The sequence below is a fragment of the Mobula hypostoma genome, chromosome 1 (genome assembly GCF_963921235.1).
Source record: "Mobula hypostoma chromosome 1, sMobHyp1.1, whole genome shotgun sequence".
Classification (NCBI taxonomy): domain Eukaryota; kingdom Metazoa; phylum Chordata; class Chondrichthyes; order Myliobatiformes; family Myliobatidae; genus Mobula; species Mobula hypostoma.
The window spans coordinates 36,126,859-36,149,541 of NC_086097.1; the positions used below are offsets into that span (position 1 = coordinate 36,126,859).

At 42.8% G+C, this 22,683-nt stretch overlaps 1 protein-coding gene across 7 annotated transcripts in view; it reads right to left on the reverse strand.

Annotated features, from left to right (window-relative positions):
• The window catches only part of LOC134345523 (synaptotagmin-16-like), a 188,694-nt gene that overhangs the window by 95,280 nt on the left and 70,731 nt on the right, over positions 1-22,683 (reverse strand). For 2 of the 7 annotated variants that reach the window (XM_063046348.1, XM_063046331.1), the window contains exon 1: positions 7,188-7,411. The exons of 1 other annotated variant lie outside the window; for it this stretch is intronic. In XM_063046348.1, coding sequence (XP_062902418.1) covers positions 7,188-7,203 — 16 coding nt within the window. In that variant the 5' untranslated portion in view covers positions 7,204-7,411. Of the gene's footprint in view, positions 1-7,187; positions 7,420-22,683 lie in introns of those variants that run through there. 4 more of the 7 variants (XM_063046358.1, XM_063046305.1, XM_063046340.1 and 1 more) reach the window with 4 other exon arrangements.

A 22,683-nucleotide genomic window follows, 5' to 3' on the forward strand; every position in this document is an offset into this window, starting at 1 on the left:
CCTCTTTGGGATGTATTTATCCTGTGCCTCTGAATTGCTTCCAGAAATTCCAGCCATTGTTGCTCTGCTGTTATCCCTTCCAGTGCTCTTTTCCAATCAATTCTGGCCAACCGCTCTCTCATGCCTCTGTAATTCCTTTTACTTCACTGTAATACTGAAACATTTGAATTTAGCTTCTCCTCAAATTTCAGTGCGATTTGATCATATTATGATCACTTTCCCCAGAGGGATCTTTTACCTTAAGCTTTCTAATCAATTATGGTTCAACGCATAACACCCAGTCTAGAATAGCTGATCCTCTAGTGGGCTCAACCACGAGAAGATCTTTAAAGTAATCTCGTAGGCAGTCTAGAAATTCCCCCTTCGGGAATCTAGCACCATCCTGATTTCCCCAATCTACCTGCATATTGAAATCCCCCATGACTATTATAACATTGCCCTTTTGGTATGCATTTTTTTTCTCCTGTTGTAATATGTAGGTCACAACCTTACTACTGTTTGGGGGTCTGTATACAACTCTCATCAGGGTCTTTTTACCCTTGCAGCTCCTTAGCTCTATCCATGATAATTCAACACCTTTCGACCTTATGTTACCTCTTTCTAATGATTTAATTTTTTACCAACAGAGCAACGCCAACCCCTCTGCCTTCCTGCCTGTCCTTTTGATACATTGTGTATCCTAGGATTTTAAGCTTCCAGCTATAATCTTTCAGCCATGATTCAGTGATGCCTACAACAACATACCTGCCAATCTGCAACTGTGCTACAAGTTCAGCTACCTTATTCCGTAAGCTGAAGCATTCAGATACAACACCTTCAGTCCAGTATTCACCCTTTTCATTTTGTCCACCTTTTACGTTGCAGCTCAACCTGTTGATTGCAATTCTGCCCTGTCATCAGCCTCTCCTCACTACACATTGCCTCTGTTTGTAAACCAGCAACCCTCATCTTCAGCTCTATTATCCATCTTTCCTACGATACTTCTTGCATTGAAATATACGCTGCTCAGGACACTAGTCACATCATGCTCAACCTTTTGATTCATAACTTTGTCTGAGGTCTTACCATCTCCCTCCACAACCTCTCCACTAACTTTCTGGCACTCCGGTTCCCATCCTCCTGCAACTCTAGTTTAAACCCCACTGTGCAGCATTAACCAACCTTCCCACTAGGATATTAGTCCCCCTCCAGTTCAGGTGCAAACTGTCCCTTCTGTACAGGTCCCATCTTCCCTGGAAGAGAGCCCAACGATCCAAAAATCTTATGCCCTCCCTCCTACACCAACTCCTTAGCCACGTATTAAATTAAATCCTAGTTCTAGCCTCACTAGCACGTGGTATGGGTAGCAATCCTGAGGTCATAACCCTGGATGCCCTGTCCTTTAACTCAGCACTTAACTCCCTGAACTCCCTATGCAAAACCACATCACTCGTCCTACCCATGTCATTGGTACCTACATTGACCATGCCTTCTCCCTCCCACTTAAGAATGCTGAGGACTCGATCCGAGATACCCCAGACCTTGGCAGCCGGGAGGCAACATACCATCGGGGAATCTTGTACTCACCCATAGACCCTCCTGTCCAGGAGAAAACACACCAATCGTCACTGATGAGACAGCAGATCTGTCCTGGGCCACACATATTGATGCAAGCATGAAGAAAGCACGCTGGCATCTCTACATTGTTAGAAGTTTGAGGAGATTTGGAGCGTTACCAAAACCTCTCACAAATGTCTGGAGGTGTATCGTGAAAGAGCATTCTGACTGATTAAATCACAGCCTGGTATGGAGGCTCCAACGTACAGGATTGAAAGAGGCTGCAATCGGTTGTAGACTCCGCTCCACCAGGGACCCAACCCTATCCACCATCGAGGACATTTTCAAGAAGTTGTGCTTCAAAAAGGCAATATCCATCACTACAGACCCTCACCATCTGGGACATGCCCTCTCCATTAGGGAGGAGGTACAGAAGCCTAAAGACCCACACTCAACATTTTAGGAGCTTCTTCTTCCTTGGTGCTACCAGATTTCTGAATGGTCCATAAATTTATGAACACAATCTCTTTATTCTGTTTTTATTGTACTATTTTATTTGTTTTTGTAGTTTAAAGTAATCTTATGTCTTACCACTGTAATGCTGATGCAAAACAGCATATTTCACATTATATAAGTCAGTATTAATATATCTGATTCTGATTCAGACCTTGAAATCAGGCCTCCCACCCTTTAATACTAGTTATCTTCCCTCTCCAGTCTTGGTCCTGGTGCAAGATCTCGACTAAAAACATCAATACTTCCTCTCCCCTCTCTCCACAGATGCTGCTTCCTCCAGCAGTCTGTTTTTTTTTTCTTGTTTGAAATCAGGCATGCAATTCTATCCAGGCAACAATAAAAGCAAGTCACAGATGCCGGAAATAAAAAACAGAAAATGAGAAGGAAGGTCCTGGTCTATTACATTAACTCCACTTCTCTCTCTATGAATGTTGCCTGACCTGTTGACATTTCCAGCATTTCCTGTTTTGTTTATCTTCAACACAGTTTCTATTTAAAGCTTTAAACTTACACAACAATTTATCATTCAAACTACTAAGGATAAGTGGTCTGAAACTTTAGTAGTGGAACTGGTTTTTATAGAACTCCTGGTTCTGCAATGGACTTGCAATCTGTAACTATCTTCACCGCCCTTTTGTAACCCCCAGCTAATGCCTGATGAAAATACACAATGCTTTAGTTGATTGCAAGACAAGAAATAAGAACATTTAATGACTCTTCAAACATCTAAAATCACTCAGCAGGTTCTGGTAAAATTTCAGTGACAGCGAAATCACTGTTCCGCAGTGAAATTTCATACAAAACTTGTTTTTCAATTGTCACTATGCCATACACTCTCTCATGACAAAAAAAACAGCATTGGACCCTGGAGATACACCATGGGATACTGGCACAAATAGTCTTCAATGTATTTGCCTTGAATTCCTTTATCAGGGAACTAATTGGATTTAAAAGTGGGTTGACATCTTTTCTAAAAGAAAGGAACTTCAAACGAATGTACATTTTACTGAACAATTTCATGCCTGATGGGCATTAATGCTTTCAATCTCTGTCATTTCACACTTTTGCTTATAAGAAATAAAGACCATTTCCAGTTTGGGCCTCAAAGAATTCAATTTAGTGTAACATATATGGAATATTTTAAGCTAGCACTCTCTCTATGATAAGAGGGTAAATCTAGCTGCCTTCTCCCAGCTCGTACTATCATGGGCCATGTCCATTTGAGAGAGAGGAAACTGCCAGTCAATAATCTGCAATATGCCGAATTAATGCAGCTTTCATTATAAACAGCTACCAGTCTTTGAAAGCTGTACGTTGCTTGAATTGTAAGAATTGTACTGATTAAGAGGGATTGTTGATAGATGGAAATTTAGCAAGTGGATGAAACAATAGTTAGAATGTGCCATTTAATGATGAATTCACTCATAACTGGTCAGGTTGTCAAATTTTCTCCTGCACTTACCTTGGACCTCAGTTCTGGTGCTAATGGTTATCTGTACTTCCTCCCAATGTCTCCTTAGTTTACATATGGAGGCTTGTGGCCCCAGTGTGGTTGCAGAATATTTCTTCTTCTCACCACATCTTCCACAAAGACCTCTAGTATGTTGCCCAATAACCTTGGGTGTTCATTCATCTGTACATTCAATCACTCCTCCGATTTATAACAGTGCGATCATTCAAGTCAGTATGATGTTCCTCTAAGAGGTTGTCTACTGGTGGGTCCTCAGGCTAATTTGAGATCCACATATTCTAGTGAGATCTCACAATCCTGCCTGCTTTGCCACTTGCTCATCACTACGTGACTTAATCCGGAATGTTACGATGGATTTCCCTAATGGAGAATGACTGCGCATGACTTTGTTTAACATGGGGAAGCTGATGCACGGGCAGCCACCACATGGTCCCTGACAGATTTGGGTCATGGTCCAGTGGTGTGGAATGCGAGACAACTGAGGACCCTTCACTGCTGCGGCCTTCCACCACCTTCACTGCCATTGTGATATGCCATCATCTTCCGCCTGCTCCACCACTGAGATCTTGGTTGGATCTCTCTTTTTCTGGAACCTCTTCCTTGACCTTACCGCCACGGGTGATCCTACCAGGATTTAAGCGCCAGATGGCTAAACTCCAGATAGCATCACTCTCCGGATCTCAGAAACTCACAAGCCACTCCACCACGAGTTTATGGTCTTCGGAGAAAACTTCTTCAATTACCACAGCCCAGAAGCACTTCTCCAAGACTTCAACCAACCTTTAAAATCAATATGTTTGTTCCTGAACTTCTGCAGAAATGGTGGCGAACCCAATGTCCAATTCACATTCAGCAAGGTCCAATGAACTAGCTGATTAATCATTTTGGGATTGGGTACAAGAGAAATGGTGATTGGATGCAAAAGCTAACCAAAATCTTTGCCCGCACCACTACTTTAACAGAAAGACTGGAGAAGTCTGTCATCTAATTTTCCCTGACCACATGCATATCACATATACCATTTCTGAGAAAAGGAAGATAATAATGCATAATTATAGATCTGAAAGCACTACATATCATTCAGTGCACAATGTATTTTTGCTGATGTTTCATCAGCCATATACTGTGTACTGTAAGAACTCATCACATCAGCTCTGGTGTTATAGAAAGTCAGTTCTTTTATTCAGACTAGTGCTACCCACATAACTAACATGATAAAGTCATGCCCAACTTATTGAGATGAATATCATGAAAAGGTCAGTGCTCTAGCAGGTGGGAGGGTGTTCCTGAATGCTCATCGACACAGCAAGTTCCACTACCTTTACATGATAGTAACAAATTAAAATGTCCGGAAACAAGAAATGGGAAGCTGGTGGCTAGATGAGCAAATTCTGAAATGTATGCCCATTGGAACACAGAAAATTGATCCAGAGAGCCAGACTAATACTGGGGGTTTAAGTAGCACAGTATTCGGATGTCTGGCTACTTCTGCTCATCACACTCTTTGTGTTGATGCTGGCACTGGACTGACATAGGGGTTTCCTGGCCCTGCCTAACCTGCTCCACATATTCCCATCAATCCATGTAGGTCACTGTGCCTACTTATGAGATACCTAGCTGTTTATTTGCCTGAGAATAAACCTTACAGTCACATTTATTTATTTATTTATTTGTTTGTTGGGATATAATACAGAATAGGTCCCTCTGACCCTTCGAGCCACACCGCTCAGTAATCCCTCGATTTAACTCTTAACCTAATCTCCGAGCAATTCACAATGACTAATTAACCTACCAACTGGTATGTCTTTGAGCTGTCGGAGGAAACCGGAGCACTCGGAGGAAACCCACACAGTCACGGGGAGAACGTACAAACTCCTTATAGGCAGCAGCGGGAATTGAACCCATGTCACCTGTACTATAAAGTGTTGTGCTAGCCACTGCGTTACCTTGCCGCCCCTTTCAAACCCATTATTATAGTGGTCTGCAGAATAATCTTCAATTAAAACTTGCTATTACAATGCTGGTGATCACCAATCAGGGTTCAATTCCCGCTGCTGTCTGTAAGGAGTTTACAGGTTCTCCTCGTGACCATGTGGGTTTCCTCTGGGTGCTCTGGTTTCCTCCCACAAAGATGTACAGCAAAGGTTTGTGCATAGAGGGCATGCTATGCTGGCGCCAGGAGCATGATGATACTTGCGGGCTGCCCAACACAAACCTCACTGATTTGATTTGACACAAATGATGCATTTCTCTGTATGTTTCGATGCACCTGTGACAAATAAAACTAATCTGTTCTTTCTTTCTCCATCACGGTTGCCGGTGCTAAACCTGGAACTCCTCACCCAAAAGCACACTGGGTGTCCTTTCACCTGTGGGACTGTAGGATTCAAGAAGATAGATCAACACTGTCTTTTGAAGGGTGATTGTGGGTAGGCAATAACTGCTGGCTTTCCCAGCAGGGCCCACATTCTGAAAACTGAGTACAGAATAAAAGGTGCCTTACACCACATTTAACAAGCTTATCAAGGGCTCTTGTGAGTTGCTGTTCATAGTGAGGGTACAGGATCAGAAATACTAAACAGCAAAGGAAGGGCATGAAAAAGCTGGGAACCATATACATCTGTGGTCAACAACTAGTATGTCCATTAATACAAGTCTGTAATGTAAGATGAGCTATAGGGGTCCAAATCTTAGAACTCCACTGAGTGACCCAAAGCAATAAGTTGCAGATGATGCACATTGTTTAGCTTCCCTACTGTTGCTGGAAATAGACTCATTAGAAAACTTTGATTAGTGGTAAATAATTTAAATTTAGCCAGATAGGCATTCTCCTACAATTTGTCTACAAATTAAAAAGTACCCTCAGCTTTAGTAATTTAGCTCATCACACCCTGTATGGAAATAAACTTGTTTTAGGTAGCTGCTCCCTTGAACTATGACTCCATCTCATGAATGTGCTTTATTAAATACAAAAACCACACCTTGAGATATTTAAATTCCACCAGACTTTGTGAACAACATTTCAAAGCTTCTGGTAGCTTACGAAATGGTGAAAGAATTATTTCAACTGCACCCAGGCGTTGAACTATAAATGGCAACTGATGACCTGATTATTCTTTGTTGACGGTGCTGTCAGGGACGTCAAATGACATGCCTCAGTGCAACGTAGCTGCAAGTAAGTTTTTCAATGTGTTGTACCGTACTGTAATTGTGAACGAGGCAATAAACTGGACGAGTCTGACTGAGCCCAGCACTTCAACAACAAATCTCCCCTGCCTGCCCTGAGCGTCAAAAAACAAACATACTTCTAGGAATACCATTTTAAAAAAGAGGATTCATAAAATTTGACAGCAATCAATACAGACCCACAGGACTCATCACAGGAAAGAAGTCTATCATTCCTCACCTTTTGTAATTACAAGAAAAACATTAGTGAAAACTTTTTGAACGGACAGCACACCTAATCTTCCCAAGCACAAAACACTCAGCAATACAACACATTTTCGATACTTCAAAACATGGTCCTGAGGTTCATTCAGAAGGAAAACACCAACTCTCGTTATCTATACAAACTTGAAAGAGAAATCTTACTTTGTACATGAGCCAAGGCTGTTTAAATGAAGCAAAACACACAGTGTCAGTATACTGCACTGCCTGTACTTACTATGCACAAAATCCATTTGATAAAATGCCCCAGGTGCATTCCAGACGCATGAGCTTAAAATCCTACCTTCAAGTAACTCTGAACTCCATTTGTACAGGCCCCTTTCACTTCAGCTCAGAGAGAACCCTCGGTGAAAGAAGCGTAATAAAACATCATTTCTCTTTATGTGTTCTGGTGGGATTTCCTTCCAGCTCAAAGAGATTTTCTTATCGCTAAACTTCCTGAAACTTTAGGTGTGGTTCAGCTGCTTGTAGCTTTTGTTCGCTCACTGAACGAGAGGGTTTGCACGGGAGCCTAGATTACATAATTTACATCTTCCTGACTTCCAAACAGGTAGACTGATCAGCCCACATTTTTCTCTAGTTGAAATGAAAAGCTTATGAGCAAACAAAAATTCTTTAACTTTCCAGGGCAATAGTAAACTTAGGCTCTAACAGTGATATAACAAACAAGTGTCAATAGGAAACTGACAGGATTTCTCACAATGGTACTCAATAATAGCGATGTTTATTTGAAGAAAACATGCCATTTGCAGTGATTCCAAGAGATGGAATCAATGACTGAAAATTAATCTCAGAATGTACTAGATACATTTGTTTCCAACATGAAGATATCTTTGATTGTAGCAATGAAACTCGAATTGCTCAGGTTACCTATAGCAGAATACACCCTACAAAATGCACTTAGCTTTATAGAGCAGGCAGTCATCAACTTACTCTGAGAAATATTAGCAGTACCACTTTTCAGTAGCGTTAATTTCTTGTAACTTACAATGAGGCTATTCAGCCCATTGGGTCTACTGTAGCTCTCAGAACGAAACCTCACTTATTTTCCGGTAACCTGCTCTCTTTCACGTGCCCAGCAGTTCCATTCTGATACTCCGACCATCCACCTTTCCAGCAGCTAACTAACCTACCAGAACATCTTCGGAAAGTGGGAGAAACTGAAGCACCAAGGGGAAGCTCACACAGCCACCAGGAGAACGTGCAAACTCCACATTAACAGCATACAACACCGGGATCAAACCTGGAACACTAACTGTTATTCCCACATGCTGCTCCTGAGCTAAGAATACATTTTTTTTCGGAAAACGGTTGTGAATACCTGACACAAGACAATCGATTTAGCATTTAAGACCAAGGCGGAACATCAAATGTACTTATTTCTTGCTTACTGTATTGAATGACATTGGGTTAATAGCTAAATTTTGCCAAAGAAAGTTTAGAGTATGGAACTCATTCACTTTGGAAGAGGCTAAAAGGGAACAGAATGGATAGATTACAGTGAAGTTAGATAAATTGATGAGGCTGAGAAGGTGAAAAGGTTTTCTCTGCTAAAAATCTAAAGTAAAGGTTTAAAGGCCTATTTGTTATCAAAGTATACAACTCTGGAAATACTTCTTCTCCGGGTGGCCATGAAACCAAGAAAGAAAAGAAAGGCAGCATGATCGTCAATCCTCCGCAAATCCCCCCTCACCGCACAAAACAGCAAACAAAAACGGAACAGGCACATCGAGCCCCAAATCCCTCCTCCTGCACAAAAACTGAACAGTCACATCGACCCCCAAATCCCCCCTCCTCACACAAAGCAGCAAAGAAAAACGGAACAGGCACATCAACCCCCAAATCCCACATCGATTCCCAAATCCCCCCTCTTCGCACAAAGCAGCAAACAACAACGGAACAGGCACATCAACCCCCAAATCCCTCCTCCCACACAAATAAACAAACAAAAATGGAACAGGCACATTGACCCCCCCCCCCCAAATCCCTCCTCCTGCACAAAAAACAAGCAAAATGGAATAGGCACATCATCGCCAAATCCTCCTCCTCCCACACACAAAAAAATGAGAAAGATTGGGCAAAAAACACAGACTATCAAAAATCATAGGACTGAGAAAAGTCTATAGTCCAAGTCTATATCCAAAATGCAGAAAACCTGGGCAACACTCTCCAGATGATCCAGTTCAATTATCAGTCAAATCCATATTGTAACCTCCCCTGGTGACTTACTTATCCTGTCAGGTGGAATTTTCTGTTCATCATTCATCTTTATGTTCACGATGGAGCAGCAGAAGGAGCACGAGTTGTGCAAACATTTCAGAGGCCAGAACAACCACTAACCCTCTTCACTTTCCCCCAATACAGTATGAAGGCTGCGAAATGGAATTAACCTTTGGGGCCTGACTCCAACACAAACATCTCCTACTTGGTGTTGCCTGTTCATTTGAATGCCTCCCACATTTATTCCTACTTCAGGGAGATGCAAGAGACAGCAGGTGCTGGAACCTGCAGCAGCACACTAAAAGCCCAAGGAACTCAGTGGGTCAGGCAGCGTCTATGGAGGGAAATGGACAGAAGATGTCTTGAGTTAAAACCCTTCATCTTGACTGAAAGATAAAGAGGAGAAAAAGCCTGAAGACACACACTCAACGTTTTAGAAACAGCTTCTCCTCCTCTGTCATCAGATTTCTGAACGGTCCCTGAATCCACAAAGACTAATTCACTATTTTTTCACCCTTTTCTGCATTACTTATTTTATATATACACACACACACACACTCACTCACACTCACACACACACACACTTTCACACTCTCTCTCTCACACACACACACACACACACACACACACACACACACACACACACACACTCACACTCACACTCACACACACTCACCCAGTGGCCACTTTATTAGGTACACATGCACACCTGCTCGTTAATGCAAGTATCTTATCAGCCAATCATGTGGCAGTAACTCAGGCATCAAGAGATTCAGTTCGCAGCAAACACCAGAATGGGGAAGACCGCAGAATGATTATTGATGCCAGACAGGGTGGTTTGAGTATCTCAGAAACTGCTGATCTCCTGGGATTTTCCCTCACAACAAACTCTAGAGCTTACAGATAACGATGTGAAAAACAAAAAAAAAAACATCCAGTGAGCGGCATCTCTGTGAGTGAGAAAGCCTTGTTAATGAGAGAAGTCAAAGGAGAAGGCCTAGATTGGTTCAAGCTGACAGAAAAGTGGCAGGAACTCAAATAACCACACGTTAAAACAGTGGTGCGCAGAAGAGCATCTCTGAATGCTCAAAAGGTCGAGACTTGAAGTGAATGAGCTACAGCAGCAGAAGATCACAAATATACACTCAGTTCAACCCTTTAGATATATTATAGACACAGACACACATTACATACAGTACATAGTATATATATAGGCATTCGTTTGTCTTGTGAGACCATGGATTTGTGCCTTGGAAGGTTTCCAGGGCGCAGGTCTGGGCAAGGTTGTATGGAAGAACAGCAGTTTCCCATGCTGCTAGACTCCCCTCTCCACGCCATCGGCATTAGGACCCATACAGCTTGGTACCGGTGTCGTCGCAGAGTAATGTGTGGTTAAGTGCCTTGCTCAAGGACACACACACTGCCTCAGCCAAGGCTCGAACTAGCGACCTTCAAATCAGTAGACCGATGCTTTAACCACTTGGCCATGCGCCAACACCAGTACATAGTATATTTTACTTATTGCACTGTAATGCTGCCACAAAACAACAAATTTCACAATCTACATCAGTGGTAATAAACCTGATTCAGATTCAGAGTTAGCCGGTACAAAATGTTGGAGGGAAAGGGTGGAGCAAAAACAGGCAGACAATAGGTTGCTCCAGTTGAGGGAGGGGTGGCTGATAGGCAGATGGAGGAAGGGAGCATAACAATGAGGTCAGAAGCTGAGGAGTGATAAGAGGAAGCAGAAAGGGGTGAAGACAATGGCATCTGGCAGGAGAAAGAAGATGGAAATGGAACAAAGGAAGGGAGATGGCGAGAGCAGAGTGGGAGTGTAGGTGATGCACAGATGGAGAGGGTGGAAAGAGACACCATTTTGAGGGCTGGTCAGTTGGCTCAGGAGGAGAGAGAGAAAAGGAAAAAGACAGAGGAGGTGCAGTTACCAGAAGCTGGCGATTTCAATATTCATGTTGCTAGGTTAGAGGCTACCTGGACAGAATATAACAAGCTGTTGCTCTAGTTCGCATTTAGCCTCAGATTGGCAGTAGGAGGCGGCCAGGAAGCAGAGGATGGACATTGGCGTGGGAATGGAGAGGTATGTTAAAATGGCTGATAACTGAGAGAGCCAAATGGCCGTGGCATATGGAGTGGCTTGTATCCAGTTTCACAGCTGCAGAGGAAGCCCACTGGAAGCACCAAATCCAATATGTATGTGAAAGGCTTCCTCACCTATTAGGGTGTGGAGCAGGAAACACGGAGGAAGTGCACAGACTCCTGCAGCCCTGTGACGCAGGTTTTAGGGGGAGGAGATGGTGAAGAGGGAAGATGCAGGGTTCTTGCAGTCCAGACGTACACAAGTGCCAATAACCACTGAGGAACAGCAGCATTGTTTGAACAGAGAGATACAATAACCACTTTATATGACAGTGAATGGAAATTGAATTATCTTACCAATACTTGCAGCTGCAGCTGAAGTTCACTGCTGTGGTCTCTGGTAATGTATTAGAATTGGAATTGGAATCAATGTATTATTGTCACGTGCTGAGATACAGTGAAAAGCTTGTGTTGCAAACTATTCATACAGATAAGGTCATTACACAGTGCTTGAAGGTAGAATAAAGTTGAGGCCCACCACTGGTTGGGGTCAACCATGGATATTGCTTCCTAGTTGACCTGATATGCACATGATAAAGATAGGCCAAAGTCAGCACGGTTTCCTCAAGGGAAAATCTTGCCTGACACATCTGGTGGAATTCTTTGAAGAAATAACAAGCAGGATAGACAAAGGAGAATTGGTTGATGTTGTGTACTTGGATTTTCAGAAGGCCTTTGACCGGGTGTCACACATGAGGCTGCTGAACAAACTACAAGCCCATGGTTTTACAGGAAAGATACTAGCATGGACAAAGCAGTGGCTGATTGGCAGGAGGCAAAGAGTGGGAATGAAGGGAGCCTTTTTTGACTGGCTACTGGTGACTAGTGCTGTTCCACGGAGGTCTGTGTTGGGGCCAATTCTTTTTATGTTATATATCAATGATTTGGATGATGGAATTCATGGCTTGGATGGGGAGAGGATATTTCCTGTGATGGGAGAGTCTAAGACCAGAGGATATGGCCTCAGAATAAAGGAGTGTCCTTTTAGAACTGAGATGAGGAGGAATTTCTTTAACCAGAGAATGATGAACCTGCGGAATTCTTTGCCACGGGCAGCTGTGGATGCCAATTCTTTATGGATGTTTAAAGCAGAGGTTGATAGAGTCTTGATAGAAGGGATATGGGAAGAAGGCAGGAGACTGGGGCTGAGAGGAAATTTGGATCAGCTATGATGAAATGATGGAGTAGACTCAATGGGCCAAATGGCCTAATTCTGCTCCTATATCTTGTGGTCTTATGCCAGTCAGTATGCAAGCCAGGTCAGTGCGATATGGAGAGCAAGTTGTTACCTATGCTGCAGGCTCCCCCTCTCCACACAGCTGATGAATCGAGAAGAATTGCAGAGGCTGATACAATTTGGCACCAGCAGCATCGCAGGAGTTGCCAGTCAGCGCTAAACTTAAAACAGGACTGCCACAGGAACTCCAGCTCCAGAGGTTCGAGAGGTTCCTTCCCCGAGATGAGCTGCTAACCACAGCTGATTAGCCCCTTCTGCCTGAAGCGACTGGTTTTAAGGCACCAGTAACCCACCATTGCCTGTCCTTCTGACAGTAGAAATGTTTCTGCCAGGCTTAGAAGCTAAGCCACACGTGAGGGCCAGGAGCTGCACGTGGTTTGCAGGAGTTATTTGAGATGCATGCCATTGGGAACATTTAATAGGAAGTGGGAGCTTGTCCCCACTACACCACCCCACCCCCTACCCCCAGACAATGACAACCTTAAAGAACCTGGAACAAAGTAAAACTCTGAGTGGCGGTTCTGTTTTAGCTGTATTTCTTTTCGATTTGTGGGGTGAGTTTTGGGCACAGACATGGGAGATGAGGGTCAGGTTGGTGTTTTAGGGAAAGGTGTGTGGAGGAAATTAAGGGAATTAAAGGTCAGGCTGAGTGTTATGTCTCTGCCCCATGTTTGAAGGACAGCAACTGTTACAAGAATTATCCCTTGTAATGATGATCAGGGAGGCACAGAGAGAATCTGTATTTACCAACAAGTAACACTTTTTGTCTCAACTAAAAAGCACGTGGCTTCACAAACTAACTACCTGTGTGCAGACTCACCAGAATTCCCTGAGCCTCCATGGATACTCAATGAAGAGAAAATGTATTACCCAGGAAAAGGATTCTATGCTGGCCAGGCATTCCTCTTGATCCCAGTCTCCATCTATCCATGGCATCCTCCTCATCCACGATGGTTGGTCTCTGGTTGCTGGACAGTTATCGCCCCCTCATATTTGGAGCTCCTGACTCTTTCAGTGTTCCTCGTCAGTTGAACTGGTGGATCTCCATCCCATCGGCTCAAGGTCACCTGACCTACCTGGGTCAACTTCTTACTGGTTCTAGTCCAGGGCTATGACCAACATTGTTTCATGGTTCTGTTCCCCACTCCCCACCCTTGTGTATTTGTATCATTCAACTCTGACTGGTCCAAACCATTTAAAATAGGTGACCCAGACCTAGGCTACATCCATACTAGACCAGATAAATCCATAACCGAAACTTTTTTTCTTTGTTTTGAGCCTTCGTCCACAAAGAAACAGCGTTTTCCTCCCCCGAAAACGGAGATTTTCTAAAACACCCTCCAGTGTGTAAATTTGAAAACGCCGATTGTGCAGAGCAGTGTGGACGGGGTAAACAGATATTTTTAAAACGCTGTCATGACGTGCCGGAACAGATGGCAGCAGTGCGGCATTTCACTGTTTTCTTGAACGCAACCCCCCACACAACCTAAAAGTTTCAGAACAAGCGGCAACAAGACTGAAGCCAGAAGAGTTAGAAATGTACTCACCAAATACTTTGACCCATAGCTTACTGAATAAGTAAGTCTACTCACTTGCCCTGTTTTCTGTCCTTGCTTGTATGAAGGTGTTTACCTATTTATGTAAGTACTTCTCTGACAATAGATGTGTAACAGTCTAATGTAACATTGTATGGAAATACAAGATAACACTGATGCAGACATGTTTTATACATTGAACAAGGTGCTTTATTAATGCAACAGAGTTAGTCAGTTTTTCAATGTTTGTCGCCAGCTGGGTCATACTGTCCGTGAACTCCCTGTCGGTTGCCTCCATACGCTCCAGTATTTGTTTTTTTTCAGTTTTAAGTCCTCCTGCGCGAGAGCCAACAGCAATTCCTTTTAAGTTTTTCTAGTCTGTAACTGGACAAATGCGCCCCAAGTATACAGTTTCCTCTTCGCTTGTTTTCTGTGTGTCCTCCACATGCCCAGTAGGAGAGGATTCGCCCAAATATCCACTCTAATGTGGATGGAGATATTTTTTAAAACGCCTGGTGTGGACGCCTATCGTTTTTACACGAAACCAGCGTTTTCAAAGTTACCCGGTCTAGTGTGGACATAGCCAGAGTCTATCGAGATTACAGATTGCTTCTTTGGTAGGTTTGGCACTTTACATAATCAATAGCTACTCCTCTGAGTATGGCCTCAGGCTTAGCAGGTCATCACCTGAAGCTCCTTGTGGCCACATTCAATTGCTCCGATCAGATTATCCCAGGGCAAGAATCAGTTTTGAGTCCACAAAATGGGGGGAGGACAAAGACAATTGATTTGTCTGCTTTCCCTGTCCTTAATTCATTCAAATCCATTAATTTGTGGACTGTAGTTCCTTCTGGCCAACAGCGACACTGATGTGAGACATCCGTGGCTGGGATGCACGGCCAACAGACCATTATGGAAGAAGGCTGGTGCTCCCCCAAGTTCAGCGAATTATCAGCGGGTTCTGCAGGTGGAGTTTCATGCAGGCATGTGGAGCAAGTTTCAATGACACCCCTGGATTCGGGAATCGGTTGGACCAGAGTTCACGGCCTAGTGTTCAGGGTCCCTTCATCAGTGGGTCCAGAGTTTGAGACGTGATGTTTGGCCATCAGTGGATCCTGGGTCAATGCCAAGGATCAAGGTTGAATTGGAAGACTGGAGGCCTGTTGGCTGGAGCTCTGGGTTTGCGGATCTCTGTGAGTCCGTTAAGTTAGTCAGAGGCCCAATGTCTGTGTGTCCATGTCTATATCCGAGTCCACTGCACACGGAAGAATACCATGTGTTGGGGTTACAACAATGCGTATGTATGTGTGGGAGGGAAGAATGAGGAACGGGGGCTTGTTTTCCTGTTGGCTGAAGCCCCAGGTCTGTGGATCTCTGAGGGTCTGCTAAGTTAATCAGAGACCCAATGTCTGTGTGTCCATGTCTGTATCTGAGTCTGCTGAGCATGTAGAATACCATGTGTTGGGCTTACAGCAATGAATATATGCACGTGGGAGGGAAGAATAGGGAACAGGTGCTTGTTTTCCTGTTGCTTGTTGTGTTTTGTTTTGTTCTGCTGAAAATGGTGGGCATAGTCATAGTCATACTTTATTGATCCCGAGGGAAATTGGGTTTTGTTACAGTTGCATCAACCAAGAATAAAGTATAGATATAGCAATATAAAACCATAAATAATTAAATAATAATATGTAAATTATGCCAGGAAATAAGTCCAGAACCAGCCTATTGGTCCTGTGTTGGGACATGACAATACCATGCTACGTTGGGACCAGAATGTGTGACAACACTTGTGGGCTGCTCCCAGCACGCCCTTGGGTGTACTGTTTATTAATTCAAGTGATGCATTTCACTCTATGATTCAATGTACACATGATAAATAAACTTGAATCTTGAATCTTAACATACAAGAAGTCCATTCAACAGTCTGTAAACAGCAAAGTAGAAGCCGCTCCTGAGCCTAATGGTAGTGCTTTCAGGGTTTAACGTCGTCTGCCCAGTGAAAAAGATGAGAAGAGAAAATGTCCAAGGTGGTGGGCACCATATCTAAGAAAGGATGTGCTGGTATTTGGAGAGGGTCCAGAGGAAGTTTACAAGAATGATCCCAGGAATGGAAAGGTCAATGTACGAGGACAGTTTCATGGCTCTGGGCCTGTACTTTTTGGAGTTGGCCGGTGGGGTGGTGGGGGTGCAGGAATCTCATTGAAACCTACTGAACACTGAAAAGCCTAGACGGAGTGGATGTTTCATTGTTTTATAGAGCACTTTTCATACAGATGGTGTAATTCAAAGTGCTTTACAATGGGATAAAGTTCAAACATGACAATAAAAGACAGAAAGATGTTAGTTAAAAGCAAGGTTAAGTAAATAGGTTTTGAGCTAGTGTTAAAAAGTGTCAACTGAGTCTGCATCCCTTATGGTTTTAGGTATTGAATTCCACAGCTTTGGACCATAGTTCAAAAAAGATGACCTGCCAATTATCTTTCGAGGGAGATGGTTTAAATTTGAGAGACTGGCGGACGAAGACCTAACTCGAGCAGGATTATAAAATGAAAGCAATTCTGTGATGTACTCCGGTCCCAGACTATTGAGAGCTTTAAAAAACAAGTAAGAGAACCTTAAAATTAATTCTAAAAGATACAGATTAGTTAGGATGGGAGGGATATGCTCCAGTATCCTGGTTTTAGTTAAAAGTCTAGCAGCAGCATTCTGAATGAGTTGAAGTTTGTCAATCGATAATAGTTTGTCATTAGTGGCAGAGTTGAAGGCCAGAGGGCACAGCCTCAGCTAGAGAACATCCCTTTAGATGAAAGATCAGAAGGAACATCGTCAGAACATCATTAAACGCCATTTTCAGCTTGAGCTTGATGAATGGTGGAGAAAACTCAAAGGATGGGTGGCTTATTCCTGCTCTGATTTCTTCTTAATTGTACCAGTGCAGTCACTGGATGAGAAGATAAAATGAGAAATTGCACTGAGTCTAACTTTGTTTCTGAAACCAGTTTAAGTTTGCACAATATGCTTGCCTCAACATGGTCCTGGTTGAAAACAATGGGGTTCTTACATAAACGGGGCATAAGACCGTCAACGAGCAGCACTAGTTCAGAGTTGTCTTTGCATTGCTCTGATCAGAACACTGAGCTGTGAAATTCACAGGCACTCCCTTGAAACCACCTTCATTTCAGTTTTGTTAGAAGACACAGGGTGCATGATGTCTTCTATTTCTGGAAATACCAGCCCACCATTGTTGCGCTGTGAGTGTGTGTGACACAGAGGCTTTTGTGCTCATCACAGAAATCCTGCAGCAGCTGACTGCAAAATACTCCGTTGCTTTGGCAACATAAAGCTCGCAAAGGCTAAAACTAATGTTAGAGTATTCATGAACTCTGTGTGAAGTTTTACGCCTTTCCCTGGTTAAAGGAAGGAACCAAGGTAGAAAACAAGAGTGTTTTTTCCCCCGGAATCAGAATCAGGTTTAATATCACTGTCTGATATGGTGTGGAATGTGTTGCGTTGTGCCAACAGTACAACACATAGACATAAAATCACAAATAGTACAATGAAAAAGTTAATGTGGTTCTGTTCATGGACTGTTCAGAAATCTGACGGCAGAGCGAAAGACACTGTTTCTTAATCAATGAGTGTGGCTCCTCAGTTCAAAAGGTTCAAAGTAAATTTATTATCAAAGTGCATATATGTCACCATATACAACCCTGAGATTTATTTTCCTGCAGGTGTTCGCAGTAAATCCAAAGAAACACGATAGAATCAATGAAAACCCACTCAACAAATATCGGCAACCAATGTGCAAAAGACAAACTGTGCAAATACAAAAAAAAAGGGAAAATACCAATAATAATAAATAAATAAGCAATAACTATCTAGAACATGTTGTAGAGTTCTTACGTGACGGACTTTCAGTCTCCAGGATCGAGGGGCATACCTTTTTGACATGCTCAGCTTTCTAACATAGCAGCTAACACTTGTAGAGATCAAAATTGTTGTTTTTGAGTAAATTAAACTCCAACCAATATTCTTTGTTCAGCTTTTTTTCGTAAATGGAGCCAGTCTTCAGTACATAATGTAAACAACAAGCAATAATCAGTCTGAAGTTAAAAGGACAGTTTTGCAACAAACAGCACTGTCTATAGAGCCCAGACTGCCGGCCTACAGCACAAGGCTGATGCTTAAGAGGTGCAGTGTAGGAGAATGTTGTTGTGTTAATTGGGCTTGCATCAGACAACACTAAGTTATTTAGTTTAATGAACCTTGCAGACCAGATTGATACTATCACAGCGTATCAAATAGCTGATCTATCAATAGTTAGAAGGTTTGTGTACTCAGAAAGTCAGCATTCATGGCATTAATTGTGGGTGTTTGGAAGATCTGTCTCCAGCTTTTTGACCATCTGTGTGAAAAGGCATCTGAAAAAAAATTACATTTATGTGAAGTCACCTAAGTGGCAAAAAAAAGTATAAATATAAGACAGCAGTCATGTTTGTTAGGAATAGTCAAATAACAGGAAGAGGAATGACAGAACAATGGAGAGAATGAGAATTAGAATTCCTCTACCTTTGATTTCTGTGACGGACAACTCATTCTTCTGCAACTTGTTGATATGTCTTTTTAGATTATGGGAATTGTACCTGTGTCTTGGAAATCTTTTGTGTTTTAGAAATTGTTTGTAATTTGACAATTTTATAAGATAGCAAACCTCTGAGTTTTAAATGTGTTTTAAGAATTTTGTCTGGATTTAATCTTGTATCACTAAAAATAAATTAACTGTGTTTAAACTATTTAGTTAGCTTTAAGTATCTCCTCCTAGGTAGGGAGGGAGGAACCCCCCCCCCAACTAAAATAGTAGGTATTGGCAGCTAAACTCACCATGGAGGATGAACAGGAAAGTGATCTAGCCTTTAGCATGAAGGCGGTTACAGTATAACCTCCCTTTAATGAGGGTGCCCAGAGCTGTCTATATCGAACACGGCTTATGATCTTTGCTTGAGTTTATAACTTCATGGTCAGCAAACCCAATACCATCACACTTAAAAGTGAGTCATAGGTTGTGGATCATTTCAGCATTGGGGTGAGTGTAGTTATCCCCTCTGGTTCAAGAGCCTGATATTTCAGGGATAGTAACTGTTCCTGAACCTGGTGGTGTAGATCCTGAGGATCCTGTACCTCCTTCCTGGTAATAGCAGTGAAAAGAGAGCAAGGCCTGAATGGCAGGGGTCTTTGATGATGGATGCTGGTTTCCTGCGACAGTGCTCCTTGTAAATGTGCTCAATGGTGGGGAGGGCCTTACCTATGATGGTCTGGGCTGAATCTGCTACTTTCTGGTTTTTCTGTTTGAGTGCATTGATGTTCCCATACCAGCGATGAAACCAGTGAGTACATTATGCACTGCCTATCTATATAGGTTTGTCAAACTCTTAGATGACATGCTGTATCTGTGCAAACTTCTAAGAAAGTAGAGATGCTGCCATGCTTTCATTATAATGGCACTGACTTGCTGAACCCAGGACAAATCCTCTGAAGTGATAATGGCAAGAAATTTAAAGTTGCTGACCCTCTCATCCTCTCATCCCCTGATGAGGACTGGCTCATGGACCTCTGGTTTCCTTCTTGCTGAGGTCAATTATCAGCTATTTGGTTTTGCTGACACTGAGTGAGAGTTTGTTGTTGTGACAGCTAGGTTTTCAATCCCCCTTCTATATGCTAATTCATCACCATCTTTGATTCGGCTAACAAATTTAAGTATGACATTGGAACTGTACTTAGCCTTGCAGTCATAAGCATAAAGCGAGTAGAATGTGTGTGTTGGGGGGAGGGTTGCGGTAGGGTCTAAGCATGCAGCCTTGCAGTGCACCTGTGCTGATGGAGATTGTGGAGGAGATGTTGTTGTCAATCTGAATTGACTGGAGTCTGCAAGGGAAAATCTCAAGGATCCAATGGCACAAGGAGGTATTGATGCCTAGGTCTTGGTGCTTATTGATTAGTTTTGAAGGAATGATAGTATTGAATGGTGACTTGTAGTCAATGAAGAGCATTTTGACATATGCATCTTCACTGTCTAGATGTTCCAGGATTGAGTGAAGAGCCAATGAAATACCATCTGCTGTTGAACTGTTGCAACAACAGGCAAATTGGAGCGGATCCAAGTCACTTCTCAGGCTGAAGTTGATATACCTCATCACCAACTTCTCAAAGCACTTCATCACATGGACGTTGAGATAGGTTACCATGTTCTTCTTAGGCCCTGGTATAATTGAAGCCTACTTGAAGTAGGTGGGTACCTCAGACTGCCGAAGACCTCAGTGAACAGTCCAGCCAGTTGAACAGAACAGATCTTCAGTGCTTAGCCAAGTATGCCGAGTGGGCCAGATGTTTTCAATGAGTTCACCCTCCTGAACAATGCTCTCACATCAGCCTCAGAGACTAAAATCAGAGGGTCATCGGGGGCTGCGGGAGTTCATGAAGATGCCTCCTTGTTTTCTTGCTCAAAGCCAGCAGAAAAGCATTGAGCTCATCTGGGAGTGAAAATTTCAAGTCAGATGTCACGTGGTTTTACTTTGTAGGAGGTGACAGCATTCAAGCCCTGCCACAGCTATCAAGCATCCTTCAGTGATTCAACTTTGGTCTGGAATTGCTACTTCACAGGTGAGATGACTTTCCAGACATCATAGCTGGACGTCTTGTATTTTACTTTTGCTAGACCTGAACGTCATTGATTGGGCCCTCAGCAAATTGTGGATCTCTCGGTCATCCAGGGTTTCTGGTTGGGAAGAATCAGAATCATTTTTTGGAGACACACTTGCACAGAACTGTCTTTATTGAGTCCATGACAACCATGGCATATTTGTTCGGATCCTCTGGTGAGTCTTTGAAAATGGCACAGTCCACTGACTCGAAAGAATCCTATAGCCGCTCTTCCTCCTCCTGTGACCAACTCTTTGTTGTCCTTACCTCTGGAGATTTGCTCTTTAGCTTCTGGCCACCTGCAGGTAGGAGGAAGAAAATGGCCAGATGATCAGATTTCCCAAAATCCGGTCTCGCAATGGAACGTCCAGCGTTCCTGATGATGCACAAGTGAACTGGGATCCCAGGTATGGCAGGTGATATGTTGATGATATTTGGTGTTATGATACGTGGGTTATGGCTGAAGAAAAATTGGCTGGATTCGCTTAGCACTTTCATGCAAGGGTTTTATGCAGTGCGTCAAAAAAAAATAAAATTACAAAAATAAGCAAAAATAAAACTGCTAATGATTAGAAAAAGATATTTACCAGAGAACACAAATATAGCTATATAACCATGTCTAGTGTGAACACCTGGCAGCTCGATATTGCTCTCTCTCTCCCCTATTGAAAGCAATCCACCCCATTTTTTTAGGCACCAAGACATTCCTTATTTAATTACCCACAGTTAACTTAAAACTACATATGAATTAAAAATATGATCCACTCACAATTTAGTTGCAATCATATTACACAAGAAACAGAAGTATCTACCTTAAATACAGTATACAAACAATATATACACATCCCCATATATTCCACCAGGTGTGGCAGGAAAGCACCATAAAGCCAACCTATTATAAGAATATACCAGAAGACTGTTACACTCCGCGCAAAAACAAGAGTGTTTTTTTATCTCTTCTTCTTCTTCTTCTCTCTCTCTCCCTCTCTCTCTCTATCTCAATGTGCATGTGTAAGGAGATCATTTACCGACCGCTCTGCGCCACATTTGGATCGAGATTTCTTCCACCCAGGCTGATTGAAGTCCCAGCAATGATTTGAAAGACAAGGGTAGGTTGTTTCTCCTTTGCTAAGCGCAGCACTCAATCCATCAAGTGCTGCCTTAATATCTATCCTTGACAGTTTGTAAACTGTGGTTAGGACCAGAGAGGAGAACGGACAGCACTTAATTATTAGATCTTCCAGATCAGGAGAACAAAGAGTGTGACAAGACTACTACATCCGGGCATGTCTGAGTTTATCGTGAAACACAAATCCCCCACCTTGACCCAATGTTCTGTGGAGTAAGAACCATCCGTCTGAAGCGGCATGTCCATGTTTCTGTGATATAGAGAATGCAGCAATATCTCGTTTCCCTCCGATACAACAATCTTGCCCTTAGGTCATCCATCTTGTCAATCAGTGACTATATATTTGCCAACAAAATACTGGGTGGAGGAATGTTTACACCTGTTTTAGTCTGGCTTGGAGTCCTCCCCTCCTCCAGCCATGGCGATCTACCTTTGCCCACCTAGAAGTGCCATACCTACATTCCTAAGATTCCAGTCAGCTGAGTCATTCAGGATATTGTAAAATCACCAGCTCGTTTACAAGGATTAAATGTACGATACTTAAAGGGAATTTACTGGCTGCAGATTGCAGTAATAGTAGTTCAAGAAAAGTATATCTAGAAGTTTTGAGTCGTCTGCAAAATGTCTGTGTATTGCCAGCACCACCTTGGTACAGGCTCCTGTAAAATGCTTACCTCACCTCATCAGAATATCAAAAACAGTGCTTCAGAGCATACTGGACTGATCTCCTGGTTTAATAGCT